This window comes from Girardinichthys multiradiatus, chromosome 11 (genome assembly GCF_021462225.1).
Source record: "Girardinichthys multiradiatus isolate DD_20200921_A chromosome 11, DD_fGirMul_XY1, whole genome shotgun sequence".
Classification (NCBI taxonomy): domain Eukaryota; kingdom Metazoa; phylum Chordata; class Actinopteri; order Cyprinodontiformes; family Goodeidae; genus Girardinichthys; species Girardinichthys multiradiatus.
Genome location: NC_061804.1, coordinates 21,468,505 through 21,486,140, shown reverse-complemented (window position 1 = coordinate 21,486,140; position 17,636 = coordinate 21,468,505). Strand labels below are relative to the sequence as shown.

The window sequence follows — 17,636 nt, the reverse complement described above, 5'->3', positions numbered from 1 at the left end:
AAACAAAACTGATTAACATGGTGCAGGTGAACCGAATAAACTTAATTGACAGACAGAACAAAATGTGGCTGCGGCAAAAACAGAGACTCTAATATACAAACAAAACTTGACAAAACATGAACAAGACTAAAACATGACCAGAAAAATAATAAACAAAAGCATGATTCAAAACTTGAGCAGTGAAAAAAATATAAGGAAAAAACCTGAAACCAAAAAACCCCAAATCATAACACGTAGTCCTTTACGTCTAAAGGTCAAAAAAAGGAACTGAATAAGACAGTGGAGAAGGGATGAGACAGGAAGAGAGGGATGGGGGGAGGGATAAAACAGAATATGCCTGTCCTGTCTCGTGAGCTACATCTGCTATAATGTCCTGCCCTCAGGAATGCGCTGTGAAACAGAATCAATACTGGTATTAAATCAGTGTGGGTTCAGACATAGAACATCCTTAAACACTATTATAATTATAATAATAATTAAAGTTACGGGAGCTAGAGTAGCTGTTCGCTGCCTGAATTTAAATGAGAGCACAAAAGTAAAGGCAACTGAAGGTCATCAAGCTCTGTGTTTGGTGATGCAACGTTTTGTCCAGCAGAGGGTGACAAAGAGAAGAGTTCCAGCATTGCATTCATAATCTGTCTGATTATCCATGCTCTCAGGGTCGGGTTGCATGAAAGACTCTATTTGTACCTGTCACATCTTATGCATTTACTCATTCCCTGACTAACCTCTGACGGCACAGGAAACCAATGAATATGTCAAATGCGACATCCAGAAATGCTCTTATAGGTTGTGATTTCTTAACTTGAAATTACAACTTAAATTAACAATTTGGTAAAGCTTAAAAAATATGCATTGATAAAAGAAGGAACTTTTGTGTTAAAGTGATACCATGGTGTTTTGGTTAAGATCGTTGCTATATAGCAGGACATTCCCTAATAGTAGAAAACTGCAGGACAATGTGAAACAGGCACGAATGAATGAACATGTATAATCCTGGGAAGCAGTTTAAATGTTTAAATCAACACCACACTTAAAATTATTTCCAACTGCTATTCACCTGAAGGCAGGTAAATGAACAATATCTACGAGATGGTGATTGTTGGCTCTCCAGTTTATCTGTGGTACAACGTTTTCAGCTCTACCAGAGCTTTACTGTGCTACTGCCTGTAGACGGGCCCATCAAACTTGCATTTTTTTCATGCATCACAGGTGTAGGGTAGCAACAAAATAAGAATTTTATTGTATGACAACACCCCATATGACAATAAAAATAAAAAATATGTAAAAGGAGTATCAATATTGAAAAAGATAATTTATATTTTTTTATTATCTAGAAAATGAAAATATAAACATTCATTCATCTTCTATACCGCTTCTTCCATAGTGGGTCACGGGGGAGCTGGTGCCTATCTCCAGCACTCTACGGGTGAGAGGCAGGGTAAACCCCTGGACAGGTCCATCGCATGAAAAAAAAATATATATAAACAGACACCTCCTCCAGCTCGTCCGGGGGAAGCCCAAGGCGTTCCCAGGCCAGCCGAGAGACATAGTCCCTCCAGCGTGTCCTGGGCCGTCCCCTGGGCCTCCTCCTGGTGGGACGTGCCTGGAATACCTCCCAAGGAAGGCGTCCGGGAGGCATCCGGTATAGATGCACGAGCCACCTCAACTGGCTACTCTCGATGTGGAAGAGCAGCGGCTCTACTCCGAGCCCCTCCCGGATGGCCGAGCTCCTCACCCTATCTCTAAGGGAGTGCCCGGCCACCCTACGGAGGAAGCTCATTTCAGCCGCTTGTATCCAGGATCTCGTTCTTTCGGTCATGACCCAAAGTTCATGGCCATAGGTGAGGGTAGGAACGTAGACCGACCAGTAAATCGAGAGCTTCGCTTTTGGGCTCAGCTCTCTCTTCACCCCAATGGACCGACACAGCGCCCCCATTACTGTGGCAGCCGCACCGATCCATCTGTCGATCTCCCGCTCCATTCTTCCCTCACTCGTGAACAAGACCCCGAGATACTTAAACTCCTCCACTTGAGGCAGGAACTCCCCTCCAACCTGAAGAGGACAAGCCACCCTTTTCCGGTCGAGAACCATGGTCTCGGACTTGGAGGAGCTGATTTTCATCCCAGCCGCTTCACACTCGGCTGCGAACTGCCCCAGCAAATGCTGTAAGTCTTGGCTAGATGGGGCCAGCAGGACCACGTCATCTACAAAAAGAAGAGACTAAATCCTCTGGTCCCCAAACCAGACCCCCTTGGCTGCGCCTAGAAATCCTGTCCATAAAAGTTATGAACAGGACCGGTGACAAAGGGCAGCCCTGCCAGAGTCCAACATGCACCGGGAACAGGTGCGGCTTAGTGCCGGCAATGCGAACCAAACTCCTGCTCTGCTTGTACAGGGACCGGATGGCCCCTAATAAAGGGCCCCCGATTCCATACTCCTGGAGCACCCCCCACAGGGCATCACGAGGGACACAGTCGAATGCTTTCTCCAGGTCCACAAAACACATGTGGACCGGTTGGGCAAACTCCCATGAACCCTCGAGTACCCTGTAGAGGGTATAGAGCTGGTCCAGTGTTCCACGGCCGGGACGAAAACCACACTGCTCCTCCTGAAGCCGGGATTCGACTATCGGCCGGACTCTCCTCTCCAATACCCTAGGCCTTACCAGGGAGGCTGAGGAGTGTGATCCCCCTGTAGTTGGAACACACCCTCCGGTCACCCTTCTTATGAAGGGGGACCACCACCCTAGTCTGCCAATCCAAAGGCACTGTCCCCGTCCGCCACGCAATGTTGAAGAGGCGTGTCAACCATGACAGCCCCACAACATCCAAAGACTTGAGGTACTCAGGGCGGATCTCATCCACCCCCGAAGCCCTGCCCCCGCAGAGCTTTTTAACCACCTCGGTGACTTCAGCCCGGGTGATGAAAGATTTGGTTTAATAAAGGGTTACAAATGCCCTTGGGCTCTTCAGGTTGTTCTGTGTGATGTTTCTAATTAGCAGTAGCAAACATTCTATTCACCTGAGCAAGAAGGCAGAAAATTAGGCTTTGGAATTATATTGTTATCAAGAAAATAAATTGCAAACAATTACAGTAATATAATTGTTTTAAGAGCATTGCAAACCAAATGCCATTGAGCAAAATATTCCAGCTCCCAGAAATATTTTAAAAACATTGGGTCTTCCCTGTTTTAGGATAAAATACCAAACCGGTTCAGAAATAAAAAAATGATTTTAGTTGCCAAACTGTCACCCAAGGAGGCCTGTGAGAGGAAATCCAACAATATATTAAACAAGGCTTCACAACCAAACCCTAAAAACCAAGATTCTTCTTCCAAAGCTACATTAAGAGGTCTTTACAGCTGAAAACCAAATGGTTAGATCTTCAAAGAAATTGTCATGGGAGACAGTGGTGAAAAAGCTCCTGTCCCCGATGTGTTTGATGCTGAGATGAATTTTGTTTTAATTTTGTTTTAAAAACTCTTCAAATCATTCCATTATGTTTTATCTACCCTTATCTACACAATATTAAAAAGGATCACCCTCATCTATCAATCCCAACATGTGCATACACAAAGGTGTGTATCAAAACAAACTGCCTGGAAGACATAGTTAAAACCAGATGTTTACAAACTGTACACTGTATAAAATCAGGTTTTAGGTCAGTTATAATTTAATATACATTTCTTTAATTTCAGAACTTCACATACAGTAAGATTACGATGCATTTAAACAATTTGTGAAAGCTTTAATGGTTCATGGTTTTGTAAGCTTCTGGTCACAACATTTGAGTTAACTGGAGACCCACCTGTGGTGTTGTTTTAAAGCAACACCTCAGACACACTGCTTCCTCATGTGACATCATGGGAACATTGAAAGGAAAAAGCAATGATATCAGGAAGAGCACTGTGGACCTCCTCAATTCTGGTTCATCCATGGCTACAATTTCATGATGCCTAAATAAGCCACATTCATTAGTTTAAATAATTATATGCAAGTATAACTACCTTACGAATGTCTAGCCATCACACCGTTCAGGAAAGAGATGGGTTCTGTGTCCCAGAGATGAATGACCTTTGGTGCAAAATGTGTGTATAAGGCCCATGACAGAAGCAAAAAACCTGGTTAAGATGCTGGTTCGACATGTCCTGATTCGACATGGGCTAAAAGTATGAAGAAGCCATTTCTTCAAAAGCAACATAAAAGGCTGGATTACAATTAAATTTGGAGGAAAAATAGGAAAACTTGCTAGTCTGACAAGAACATTCTGATTTTAAAGTATGGCAGCATTATGCTACATAGGCATTTTTCTGCAGGAGGGACTGGGGCACTTCACAAAATTGATCATATCTTGAGAAAAGACATTATGTGGAAACATTTAAGCAACATCTCAAGATTTTAGGTGAGAGGTTAAATCCAGGACACAAATGATTCTTACCAATAGACAGTGACAATAAACATACCACCAAATTAGTTACAAATTGCCTCAAGGACAACAAAGTCAACGCTTGGGGTGGACATCAAAAAGCCCTGATCTCCGTCCCATAGAAAATTTGTGGGCAGATCTGAAAAACTGTGTGTGGAAGGCGGCCTTAAAAACCTAACCTGGTTACATATATTCTGTTAGTAGGAAACGGCCAAAATGAGAGCAAGTTATTGCAAGGGCTTGTACAAGGATGCCCAAAAAGATAATTTTGCCAAACACCAAGAAAATGTATATAAATTCTTTCTCTGTTTATTCTGGAAATTATATTCTAGCATACAAATAATTTGGGTAATCCTTGCTAACCTAAAACAGGAATAGTTTAGTCTGATATAATGTTAGACAGAATGGAAAAACAGATTACGTTGTAAATGTAAATATCTGGTTTCATCTGTATCTTAGTAGCATTGTTAGGTCATTAAGCATTCAGGTTTTTAATTTAAGGCTGTCCCAGACTTACAGATACTCCATTAGGGACTAATGTATCCAAACATGTTTTGAAGGTTAAGGTTAAAAAGGGTGTATTAGTACAAGAAGTAAGAAGTAGAAGCTAACGAAGTCATACCATCACCCTGCACAAGCAGAAACATGCTTCACTATGTACATACTTGACATGTTTCTCCTTCTGACATCTAGCACTTGGCTCAAACATCATCAGAGTGGAGTGGATAAAACAGATATAAAAATATAGACGATAAACAACTGAAGAGTGGTCTTCGTTGTTTTGTTAGATATTGTGTTTATTTCTGGGGGAAAAAAGAGTCATGTGACAGGAAGTAGAGGAAGTTACCAGTTAGGTAGGTGAAACAGAGACAAAAACAATAACACTCTAACCCTTCAGGGTTTGTTTAGACTTCTTTCAGATTTATGAAAAACATATTTGGTAGGGAAGTGGCTTCGTATGTCCGGTCTGAGCTGATTACGCTCCAGAGAAGTTATTAAAAATGTAAAGTTTGAAGCAGAAAATATTAAAGGTTGTTGCTATAGTGATAAATATAGTAACTGATGTGTTGCAAACCGCTGTGACTAAAGTCAAATATTGGAGAAAATCTTAAACAAGGAGTATACAATCTGACATTAAGAGACTGTAATCAGAAGCTTCCTTCCCATGTTTTAAGAATTGATCAAAGCTTACATTGTTTAAAGCTGCATCTGTTTCCAGTTTAACTGATTAAAAATACAAACTTTCTCCCTTTGATCCTGGTTGATTAAATTCAAATTGACAATTAAAGCAACTATTAGGACTTTTTTACAACTCCTTCTTTGACTACCTTGTGCCAGCCTGTGCAGAAGCTGTTGTCGGGCGATGATACGTGACAATCGGAGGGCGGAGCGCCTTCGAGGTGTGTACCCCAGCCTCAGGTAGTAGGCCTGACCATCATGTGTCATGGCCTCCAAACAGGTTCCCTCACTGGTGTTGTCGCTGTCACTCCCACAGTCTTTGCAGCCACCCTTGGGAGTCTGATCCATGTTGTCTATAGTATTTTCTAATTCTCCACTTCTGTGATATGGAAGATCAGCGCTGTCTCTGCTGCACTCACTGCAGATAGAGTCAGCACTCTTTGCATCGCCCCTCATGCTGTCCACTCTGTCAGCAAAGGTTAAACTCACAGGGTTTGTGTGTTGTCCAGCAGCATCCCCCCCTTTGGTAGTTTCTGCTGCGTTTGCAGTGTCTGCATGATCCATAGTGTTCCCTGAAGTATCTGCTCTTTCTTCACCTTTACTCTGTCTTGATGGATCCATAACTAGCATCCACATCATCCATATCCCTGCAAGTCTTCCTCACTCATATGCTGATGACTGATTGTGTGAGCATTCCTTATGAATTCCTGTCTCTAACATGTCTTCACTGGAAGCCACACTCCCTCCTCCTCCCTCTCCAACAAACTTCATGGTACCACCTGATTCAGGCGGCCGTCCTTGTTGTCCCCACCCACACTCAAGCTGCCCGACTTAGATGGAAGGAGGATAAAGTCACAAACAGTTACTTCCACAAGCTCTTTCCTTCAGTCATGTGACTAGCAGTCGATGGGGGAATTCTTCGTTGCTTCCTGAAGCTCTGCCAGGGAAACTATTTGGCACATGCACCAGGCTTTCGTGCATGCCTGTGATCGGCGGGATATAGGCCGGGGAAAAAATATGATCCCAACATCCCGATATGAAACAAGGAAGGAGCTAAACAATAGAGAGTATGTGGGTGTGAGAGAGAGTGGTCAGAGGAATGTACGTATGGAGGGAGTGAAGCTATTGTTTCTGCAGCTGAGTGGGACTTTTAATGCCATTCAGAAATGTTCTTTGCATCTACGCCATCTATATTCTCTGCTACTACGACAGTAGATGTTTTAACAAGAGATTACAGCAATACGTTTTACAGAGCAGTTCACTAAGACATAAATTGCTAAGAAAACTGAATATCCTGTCTCACAAAGTGATAAAAGTTGTAAAGAACAAAATTTGAGACTGGATTTGATCACACTGCCCTCTTGAGGAAATACAGGAAATTTGATTTGCCCTGCAAATAAGAAAAAATGGGTAATTTCCGAGTAACAATGGAACTAAAAATAAAATGTAGAAAGATTTTAGGAAACTTTTACAGTTGCTCTTCTACCTCTGATTCAGAAGCAAATCAGAGCACAACTACTCTGTTACAGTAATGCAACATGAAGTGAAATAGCTGCATGTAACTGGAGTGGTAATTGGGAAACTGCTGTAGCAATTGTTCAGTGATGATATATCTGTCAAAACAAGAAAATACACTAAACTATCCAAAAGATGTAACAGTAGGTTATTTCAACATTCAACCTGCTCAGACTAGTTTTTTCAGATGCATCATTACAATAAACAATGGCTTTAACACGGAATTAATATCAAGTGAAATATTTAAATACACTCCAAAACCTTGTAGTTAAAAGAAATAATTAAAAATGTTTAATTCTTGATTTTTTTCCAAATTGTCAAGGTTTGAACTAATTGGTGATTTCTTTTAGCCACTCTGTAAAATTGGAAAAACCAAAGAAAATGTAATGTGGGTCCATCTTGGTAAGTCAGGAAAGAGTTACAAGAAAATAGCTACTCACGTAAACTTTCTCATATTTACTGTCAGTGGAATAGTTGAATCCTGAGAATCTTATCAGTGCATAGCAACATGAAGCTTTTCGTATAACAGGACATTCAAAATATAAATCGTATGGCTTCTGCTAGAAAATGGGTCATCATTGGATTGTTCAGCAGGGTAATGATTAAAAACACATGCTCAAATAAACACAAAAATGGTTCCCCAGACATAAAATTACCCTCTTCCAAGGGTGTCTTAGTCCCCAGACCTAAATCATAAAGAAAACACGTCATATGATCTGGAGTGAAGATAGCATAAGAGCGGACAATCTAGGGATATTGTAGAAAGATAATAATCAAGTTTTCTTCACTCTGAATGTTCTAGGAGATTAAATCCTGCTCTACTAGCAAAAACAGGTTGTACTGTATTAACAGCAGGAATACCAAAGAGCACACAAGGCACTACATGTCAAAATGTGCTTTATGGTTCAATAAAACTGGAAATTACGGAAAACTTCATAACTTGAAGTTAAGAGGAGACAAAATTAGTCACCAAAAAGAAACAAGTCAGTCATTTTCTACCGCTTCTTCCATAGTGGGTCGCAGGGAAGCTGGTGCCTGTCTCCAGCAGTCTATGGGTTGGGAGGCGGGTTACACCCTGGACAGCTCGCCCACCCATTGCAGGGCAACACAGACACACACACAGGACAAACAACCACGCACACTCTCAGTCACACCTATGGGCAATTTAGAGAGACCAATTAACCTAACAGTCATGTTTTGGGTTTTTTTATTGTGGGAGGAAGCCAGAGTACCCAGAGACAACCCACGCTTGCATGGGAGAACATGCAAACTCCATGCAGAAAGACCCCGGGCCTGTAAGGCAACAGTGATACCAACTGCTCCACTGTTCAGCCTAGTGCAGTCTCCAAAAGGCAACAATTAAAGTTTAAACTCTTCATTTAAAGCAAAATATAAACAAAAGCACACTGAGCTTTCGCTAGAAAGTTCTGCTGCCCTACAGCACCAGCAAGTGAGACCACGACAAAACAAAGTCTTTCTCAACAACCTTGCCAACCCAAATGGTTCTACATCTTTAAACTTCAACCTGTAGACTGGAAGCCAATAAGCAATAGGCTCTACATGACCAAAAATAAAGCATTCGTACACAGTTTTGGTGTGCATTCAGTGGGTTTCATATGCAGTCAGGCTTCAGAGCTCATCATAGCACTGAAACAGCTCTGCTGAAAGTCACTAATGATATTCTTATGGCCTCAGATAATGGACTTGTGTCTGTTCTGGTTCTGTTAGATCTCAGTACTGCATTTGATATAGTCGATCACAATATTCTCTTAGAAAGGCTGGAATATGCTGTAGGGATCAGGGGAACAACGCTAGGCTGGTTTAAATATTATCTGTCTGACAGATTCCAGTTTGTTCATGTAAATGATAAATCATCTTTAAACTACAGGGTTAATTGTGGAGTACCACAGGGTTCAGTACTTGGGCCAATTCTCTTTACTATATATATGCTTCCAATAGGTCAAATTATCAGGCAGCATAGGATAAATTTTCACTGTTACACTGATGATACTCAGCTTTACTTATCTATAAATCCTGATGAACCCAACCAGTTAGATAGACTACAAGCATGTCTTGAAGATATAAAAACTTGGATGACTTTAAAGTTTTTGCTTCTAAATTCAGACAAGACAGAAGTTGTCGTCTTTGGACCGGAGTCTTTAAAAATTAAACTGCTTAGTCAATCACTTAACCTGGATGGCATTAAATTGACCTCCGGTAATAAAGTAAAAAACCTTGGTGTTATTTTTGACCAGGACATGTCATTTAAATCCCATATTAAACAGGTTTCTAGGATTTCCTTCTTTCATCTCCGGAACATTGCCAAAATTAGAAATATCCTGTCCAGGAGTGACGCTGAAAAACAGGTCCATGCATTTGATACTTCAAGGCTGGACTATTGTAATTCTTTACTATCAGGATGTCCACAAAATGCAGTTAAAAGCCTTCAGCTGATTCAAAATGCTGCAGCAAGAGTTCTGATGAAAATTAAAAAGAGAGATCATATTTCTCCTAATTTAGCTTCCCTTCATTGACTCCCTGTTAAATCCAGAATAGAATTTAAAATTCTCCTCCTCACATATAAAGCCCTTAATGATTTAGCTCCATCATACATCAGAGATCTGATTGTTCCATATCTTCCTAACAGAGCACTTCGTTCTCAGACTGCAGGTTTACTGGTGGTTCCTAGAGTCTCTAGAAGTAGAATGGGAGGCAGATCCTTTAGTTATCAGGCTCCTCTCCTGTGGAACCAGCTCCCAGTTTTAGTCCATGAGGCAGACACCCTGTCTACTTTTAAGGCTAGACTTAAAACTTTCCTCTTTGATAAAGCTTATAGTTAAAGTGACTTAGTTTATCAGGGAGGGAGCCTTCCTCCCTCCCTGTTGGTTGGAGTAAGGGGGAGTCAGGTTTAGCCTAATCCGGCTCAGTTATGGTTGAGATCCAAACACACCTTCCATTTCTGCTACCTGTCTGACCCCTTCTCTTTTCCAATGGTTATAATCAGTCTGACAGAGGGAGGTATCCCAGTCCTTGTGGGACTGTCCAATGACCATCAGTGGGACCCTTTGTGGGGTGCCTTGTGATGACATTGTTGTAAATAAGCGCCGTTTAACTAAATAATCTGAACTGAAACTATCTGTGTAGTTATGCTGCTATAGGCTTAGGTTGCTGGACGACATAATGACCACTTTCACCCTGTTTGCTATATTCTCACACTACTCTCCAATTTTGCATTATTTGCTGTTATTTCAGCTTTTAACTTTGTTCTCTCTTTTCTCTTCCTAGAAGCTACACCTGGCCTGACTCTGTGTCTACCTGTGACACCTTTCTGGAGAAGGGAATTGTCCGAGCTTCTGCTGGCAACAACTTAATGCTCACCCTCTACTGATGATCCACATGGCCCTGTCTTTTAGTGTTTAACCCTTTCTCTCTCCTAGACATGGAAATTGACTGAGCTTTTACTGTGACTAACTCTATGTGCTCTCTTTCAGACTCTAACCTTGAAAACTGGCTCAGAGTTTATCTGTTCTTTCTTTCTAGGTGAAACGACTAAAGGAGCTACATCCATTAACATTTACTTTTCTTTCCCATAGAAAGGACTCCTGGATCAGTGCTTCTTTGTTCTCTTTGTGTCTCTGCTCTGTTCTCTCAAACCCCCAGTCGGTCGTGGCAGATGGCTGCTCACACTGAGCCTGGTTCTGCTGGAGGTTTCTTCCTGTTAAAAGGGAGTTTTTCCTCTCCACTGTCACTACATGCATGCTCAGTATGAGGGATTGCTGCAAAGTCAACGCCAGTGACTGTCCACTGTCTCTAAATGCTCATACGGGAGGAGGGAATGCTGCAAGTCACTGACTGGATGCAATCTGCTGGGTTTCCTTAGATAGAAAAACTTTTTATCCAATTTGAATAAATAACTAACTCTGACTGCACTGTTCAATGTTTAGGATTAATTGGAATGTATGAACCTGACTGTTGTGAAGTGCCTTGAGACAACATGTGTTGTGAATTGGCGCTATATAAATAAAACTGAATTGAATTGAATTTAATTGAATTGAATTGAATTGAATTGAATTGAATTGAACGGTAGCCAAATATTCAGCATTAATGAAAGAAAGTGTCAGAGGAGCAATCCATGAGCTGGGGGTGGAGATGAATAATGATAAAGCTGTTTGCTTGTGTAAATCCCTCTGAGTCAATCAGTGCTTTCTAACAAACTAACATAAACACACATAAGCACACGCACACACACACACACACACACACACACACACACACATCTGTAGAATTACAACTAAATCCCACCACGCACTCAAAACCTCATTCAGTGTTTTCTTGTCTGTGCCTTTTTCCCATATGTGTCTCAGTTTACTTTTTACTTTTGATTGCAACTACACTGAGTTTTTATTACCCAGGGTAATTTTTGAAGTACATTTTAGCATAGTTTACAACATTCCATTTTACATAATTTTAAATTTGTTTTGAGACCATTCAACTTTTTTTCATATTGAAACCAACTGACTGACCTGGATATCTCATCGTTCCTGACCGACTAGAGCAGAATGTAAAATGAATTGTTGAATACCAGCATAGCTGTGGGGCCAGATGTGTGCATTTTAAGGATTCTCCATCTTCAAATCTGACCCAGACAGATGTGGACTGTGTGTCCAGTTCTCTGAGCTGATCGGTTAAGCAGCAGTGTGAGGGAGGAGCAGTGGAGTTTGGGGATCCTTTGAGTGTTGGCTTAAAGATATAGATGAAGGAATGAAAATGAGTGAAAGGTGATTTCAGGGGGCACTCTATTTAGATTAGACTGTCTCCTACACAATAAAAAGTCACTTTAAAGTGTATCAAATATTAGTCTTTAAAATGTTCTACTTTTTCATCAAGCAGTTAATAAAATATAATGTTTAATAGTGGTTAAATTCTTAACTTGAACAAATCCTACCTAAACATTTTGAATAGATTTTAACCAAGGATGTTGATACCGTTGACTGCTATATTCATTTGTTGATTGTCATGTCTATAATAGAAGAGTAAGGTTGATGCATTTGAATGGCTAAAGACTTGTGGTAGAGAAAGTTTCTGTGTTGGGGCAATAACTTTAGTGTGTATCCAGCTAATTTAGCTAGTTAGCGACAGCGTTAATGCTAAATCCTGAAACAGCTTGCGCTAATGAAGGGCACATCTGAGCTGGGGTTGTCAAGAAAAAGGTTTACATGTCATCTAGTTAAAATAGATTGCTATTTCAGGAATGTTTTACAGTTTAATTGGCAATATTAATTGGCCTATTAAAGTGGACATAAATAATAGGAATAAAGGGCCTGATCAGAATAAAAGTGCATCATGTAAATGTGCCAATGAGAGGGGGTGGTTTGGGAATTTAATTTAAGTGGTGTTTTGTTTTGAACTTAAATATAATTTCTACTCAAAAATGTATTAAAATCTAAACAAATGGAAAGGTTTTTTTGTAAAATACAAACTGTCTATTTTATCAGTGTATTGACTTTTTACAGAGCAATTTATCCCATGTTGAAATTGAACATCCACAGTGCCACCAAGTCTCGTTTTGCTTTTGAAGAACTGACGCACAACTGAGCTACAGGTATCTAAAAACATTCGAATTTCGTGAAAAAGTTCAATATTTTTGTCACCCATTTAAGAAAGTGAAACTCATATATTATATTCATTACACATAGATTGAAATATTTCCAGCCTTTTTGTAAGTTTGCCAATTATGGCGTACAGACAATGAAAACCCAAACTTCTGTGTCTCTGAAAATGTAATTATTACATAAGATCAATAAAAGAGAATATTTAAAAACAGAAATGTCAGGCTTCTGAAGAGTATGATCATTTCTATGTACTTTATACTTGGTTGGGCCTGCATTGTTGTATCTGGTGTCTCTTATCTTCCTCTTGACAATACTCCATATAGCTGAGAAGTGTAGCCAGCAAACTGGCCAATCAAACACAGTAACACCATCATTGAATCAGCTTCTGGTACCTTAGGCAGTGTGGGCAGCTACCATGTCTTGCTTTAAAAAGGAATCTGCATCTCCATAAAGCTTGACAGCAATTGGAAGCATGAAGTGCTTTAAAATCTGGTGGCAGATGGCTGTGCTGACTGTGGACTTCTGAAAGCATAGTGGACCAAAACCAGAAACCTCACACTGGACTTCAAGTAATGTGTATTCTGTGCCTTTCCACTCTTCTTCCGGACTCTGGGACCTTGATTGTCAGAAAGAAATGCAAACTTTACTTTCATCTAAAAAGAGGGATTTAGACCACTAAGCAACAGCCCTTGGGTCTTTTTTATAAATGTGACGTACACACAAAACTGGGCCTGAAACTGGCGTACACCACTTTTCATGCAAAGGTTCTGATCTATAAAAAACATACTTGACGGGAGAATGTGCGGTCCCTCACACAAACTCTGTGAGACTGGCGACACGACTGGTGAGGTGGGGTATTTAAGCCACACTTTGTCATGATTCCTTTTACACAAACGTATTCATGTGTGATTGTAATTGCATTTCTTATTTAATGGACACACTGCAATTGCTAAATTGTGTTTTTTGACAGCGGAATATCCACAAAGGTTTGCACACATTTATAAGGGAAACACAGCTAATGACTGTCTTCTGGAAATCTGTCAAGCCAGCAGTCTTCCCCATGATTGCGTAGGCCACAATATCGCCATTACATCACAGTTATACATTGAAAATGTTTTTTTAATTGCCGTTGTGTAATATTCTTCTTTTCTGGGACACTGAAATATACAGGTCCTTCTCAAAATATTAGCATATTGTGATAAAGTTCATTATTTTCCATAATGTCATGATGAAAATTTAACATTCATATATTTTAGATTCATTGCACACTAACTGAAATATTTCAGGTCTTTTATTGTCTTAATATGGATGATTTTGGCATACAGCTCATGAAAACCCAAACTTCCTGTCTCACAAAATTAGCATATTTCATCCGACCAATAAAAGAAAAGTGTTTTTAATACAAAAAACGTCAACCTTCAAATAATTATGTACAGTTATGCACTCAATACTTGGTCGGGAATCCTTTTGCAGAAATGACTGCTTCAATGCGGCGTGGCATGGAGGCAATCAGCCTGTGGCACTGCTGAGGTCTTATGGAGGCCCAGGATGCTTCGATAGCGGCCTTTAGCTCATCCAGAGTGTTGGGTCTTGAGTCTCTCAACGTTCTCTTCACAATATCCCACAGATTCTCTATGGGGTTCAGGTCAGGAGAGTTGGCAGGCCAATTGAGCACAGTGATACCATGGTCAGTAAACCATTTACCAGTGGTTTTGGCACTGTGAGCAGGTGCCAGGTCGTGCTGAAAAATGAAATCTTCATCTCCATAAAGCTTTTCAGCAGATGGAAGCATGAAGTGCTCCAAAATCTCCTGATAGCTAGCTGCATTGACCCTGCCCTTGATAAAACACAGTGGACCAACACCAGCAACTGACACGACACCCCAGACCATCACTGACTGTGGGTACTTGACACTGGACTTCTGACATTTTGGCATTTCCTTCTCCCCAGTCTTCCTCCAGACTCTGGCACCTTGATTTCCGAATGACATGCAGAATTTGCTTTCATCCGAAAAAAGTACTTTGGACCACTGAGCAACAGTCCAGTGCTGCTTCTCTGTAGCCCAGGTCAGGCGCTTCTGCCGCTGTTTCTGGTTCAAAAGTGGCTTGACCTGGGGAATGCGGCACCTGTAGCCCATTTCCTGCACACGCCTGTGCACGGTGGCTCTGAATGTTTCTACTCCAGACTCAGTCCACTGCTTCCGCAGGTCCCCCAAGGTCTGGAATCGGCCCTTCTCCACAATCTTCCTCAGGGTCCGGTCACCTCTTCCCGTTGTGCAGCGTTTTCTGCCACACTTTTTCCTTCCCACAGACTTCCCACTGAGGTGCCTTGATACAGCACTCTGGGAACAGCCTATTCGTTCAGAAATTTCTTTCTGTGTCTTACCCTCTTGCTTGAGGGTGTCAATAGTGGCCTTCTGGACAGCAGTCAGGTCGGCAGTCTTACCCATGATTGGGGTTTTGAGTGATGAACCAGGCTGGGAGTTTTAAAGGCCTCAGGAATCTTTTGCAGGTGTTTAGAGTTAACTCGTTGATTCAGATGATTAGGTTCATAGCTCGTTTAGAGACCCTTTTAATGATATGCTAATTTTGTGAGATAGGAATTTTGGGTTTTCATGAGCTGTATGCCAAAATCATCCATATTAAGACAATAAAAGACCTGAAATATTTCAGTTAGTGTGCAATGAATCTAAAATATATGAATGTTAAATTTTCATCATGACATTATGGAAAATAATGAACTTTATCACAATATGCTAATATTTTGAGAAGGACCTGTAGGTCTTTATTATCTGTCAGCCATAATCATCAAAACTACAAAAAATAAAGGCTTGAAATATTTCACTCTTTGTGTAATGAAAATATGAGTTTCACTTTCTGAAATGAGTGACAAAAATATTTTTCATTATATTTAAATTTTTTTAGATGTACCTGTATATTTCACCTTTAAAACAGCTGAAGGTCTCCTGATGGACTGGGGCCCCTAAGAGAACTTAAATTCAAACAGAATGTTTCATGATCCTGAGATGTTTGAGTTTTGATTTTCTTTTGTGTGTGTATTTTAACCATTTGCTTGCTGTTTATGTTCTTCAGGTATTGCTTTCTTTAGTTTATTCACATGTGCCCTTTCATTAGGTGTTTTCCTTATTAGGTTATTCTTTTGTGTTTTTGTGCTCTTTTTACATCTAGAGTTACTTCCTGTTAGATTTCTGTTAGATACTTCCCTGTGTTTCTTTGTGTGTTTCAACTCAACTCTGTTCTAGTTAATTAGTCTACCTCTATCAGCTGCTCTACCTTTCTGTCTGCCTCAGCTGCAACTCATTGCCTCTAATTAGCTCATCTGGTTTGCCTGTCTTTTTCTCCACCCTGCCTCACTGGTTCTCTTTGCTCTCTACTGGATTCTTCTGTTTTCCTGACTGTTGTCTGGTCTTTCCATACTTTTCGACTTTCTTTGCTTCATGTCCGTTTACTGCAAGCAAGACCATATTGTAAGTACTCATAATTTTGTATTATTAAAATATTCAGTTTCTCTTCAGTTGTCTCTGCAATTTGAGTCCATCATCAAACCAAAACAGGACAGAACAAGTTGACAAATGCACCTGGTGTACATGTACCAAGAACCTTTATAGCCATGGACCTGACTCATTCAGGTGGAGTTTTCTTTTTATTTTTACATCATTCTGACCATTAATGAATTCATACCAACATTAGACATGTTTCATATCTGCTTCAGCAATTGACCAATTAAAGTGATTTATATTCTACTTATAGTCTTCTATAAGGAAATTAGGTTATATGTGTCCAGTAAATGATATCTACCAGCAGGGGTTATATTGGATGGATCGGGGTTTCTAACCTGTCATATTTCATAAAAGTCAGCTTACACTAATGGGGATTAGAACCAAAATAGATGGAAATGGAGAGGAATACAAATGGTCCAGAAAACATACGCGGGATCTGAGCCGTTTTATTTATATAAGTCATAACAATACTCAATTACAATGAAAAATTAACTAATACAAATCTAATACAAATTAACTAATACAAATCTGAAGCAAGAACGTACTAAATAGAAAACCGTGGGTAAAAAATGGTTTAAAATTTTCTAAAGGGGAATATTGAACCAATGCGGCCTTTCTTTCATGGTTCCTTGCAAACACAAAATTGATAAACCGACACACGCACACCGACAAACACACAGACACATATATAGAAATGAGCGGTTCTAGACCGGGGCCAACAGGGGCCAGTGCCCATGTAGAAGTGGTCCTGGCCTCTCTATGGCCCCTGTACTGAAGACATAACACTAAATAAGTTTCTTATGATATACACCTTAACCTTAACTGATTAGTCCCTTAGAACAATTACATTTTTTGCCTTTACAGTTTTTCTTTAACAATGAATTAAGTTAAAAATTAAGTTGTTGCCCTTTTAGCTTTAGCCATATTGAGATAGGATCACAGTTTTCATGTGCCAGATCAGAGGTCTTTAACCTGCAGCTCCAGAGCCTCTGTGGCTCACTTAAAATATAGCAGTTTTTTTTTTGTTTCATTCTTGATAAATCCATAAAAATACACTGCCCCCCCCTTGGTAAATTTGGTCTAGAACCATATATATATATATATATATATATATATATATATATGTCGGGATATTCTTGCTTCAGTCAGTTTAAGAGGTGCACATCTCCGTAATTGCATTATACCGAGTAGACAGCTGCAGCTCCCTCTACCCTGCTCTTTTTTTTCTTCCTCTGACGCACAGCCTATATCAAGAGTGCGCTTCCAAAAGGCCACTGTAAACACAGACGAAACCGACTGACTGACCCTCCTGAACTTGGTTATTAGCGTTCATGTTACAACCCACTCTATTGGATGTGAACCCCGAAATAATTAATGGGCC

General features: G+C 40.3%; 1 protein-coding gene and 1 long non-coding RNA gene across 4 annotated transcripts in view; one reads left to right on the top strand and one right to left on the bottom strand.

The window, feature by feature from the left end:
* Nucleotides 1-17,636, bottom strand: part of LOC124876371 (stAR-related lipid transfer protein 13-like) — a 93,212-nt gene that overhangs the window by 30,736 nt on the left and 44,840 nt on the right. The window contains exon 1 of one of the 3 annotated variants that reach the window (XM_047379058.1): nucleotides 5,758-6,245. The exons of the other annotated variants lie outside the window; for them this stretch is intronic. Within the exon in view, the coding sequence (XP_047235014.1) occupies nucleotides 5,758-6,244 (487 nt within the window). The 5' untranslated portion in view covers nucleotide 6,245. Of the gene's footprint in view, nucleotides 1-5,757; nucleotides 6,246-17,636 lie in introns of those variants that run through there. 3 annotated transcript variants of the gene reach the window in all.
* LOC124876374 overlaps nucleotides 15,839-17,636 on the top strand; it is a 2,619-nt gene continuing 821 nt past the window's right edge. The window contains exon 1 of the long non-coding RNA XR_007040292.1: nucleotides 15,839-16,222. This is a non-coding gene — a long non-coding RNA (uncharacterized LOC124876374). The remainder of the gene's footprint in view (nucleotides 16,223-17,636) is intronic.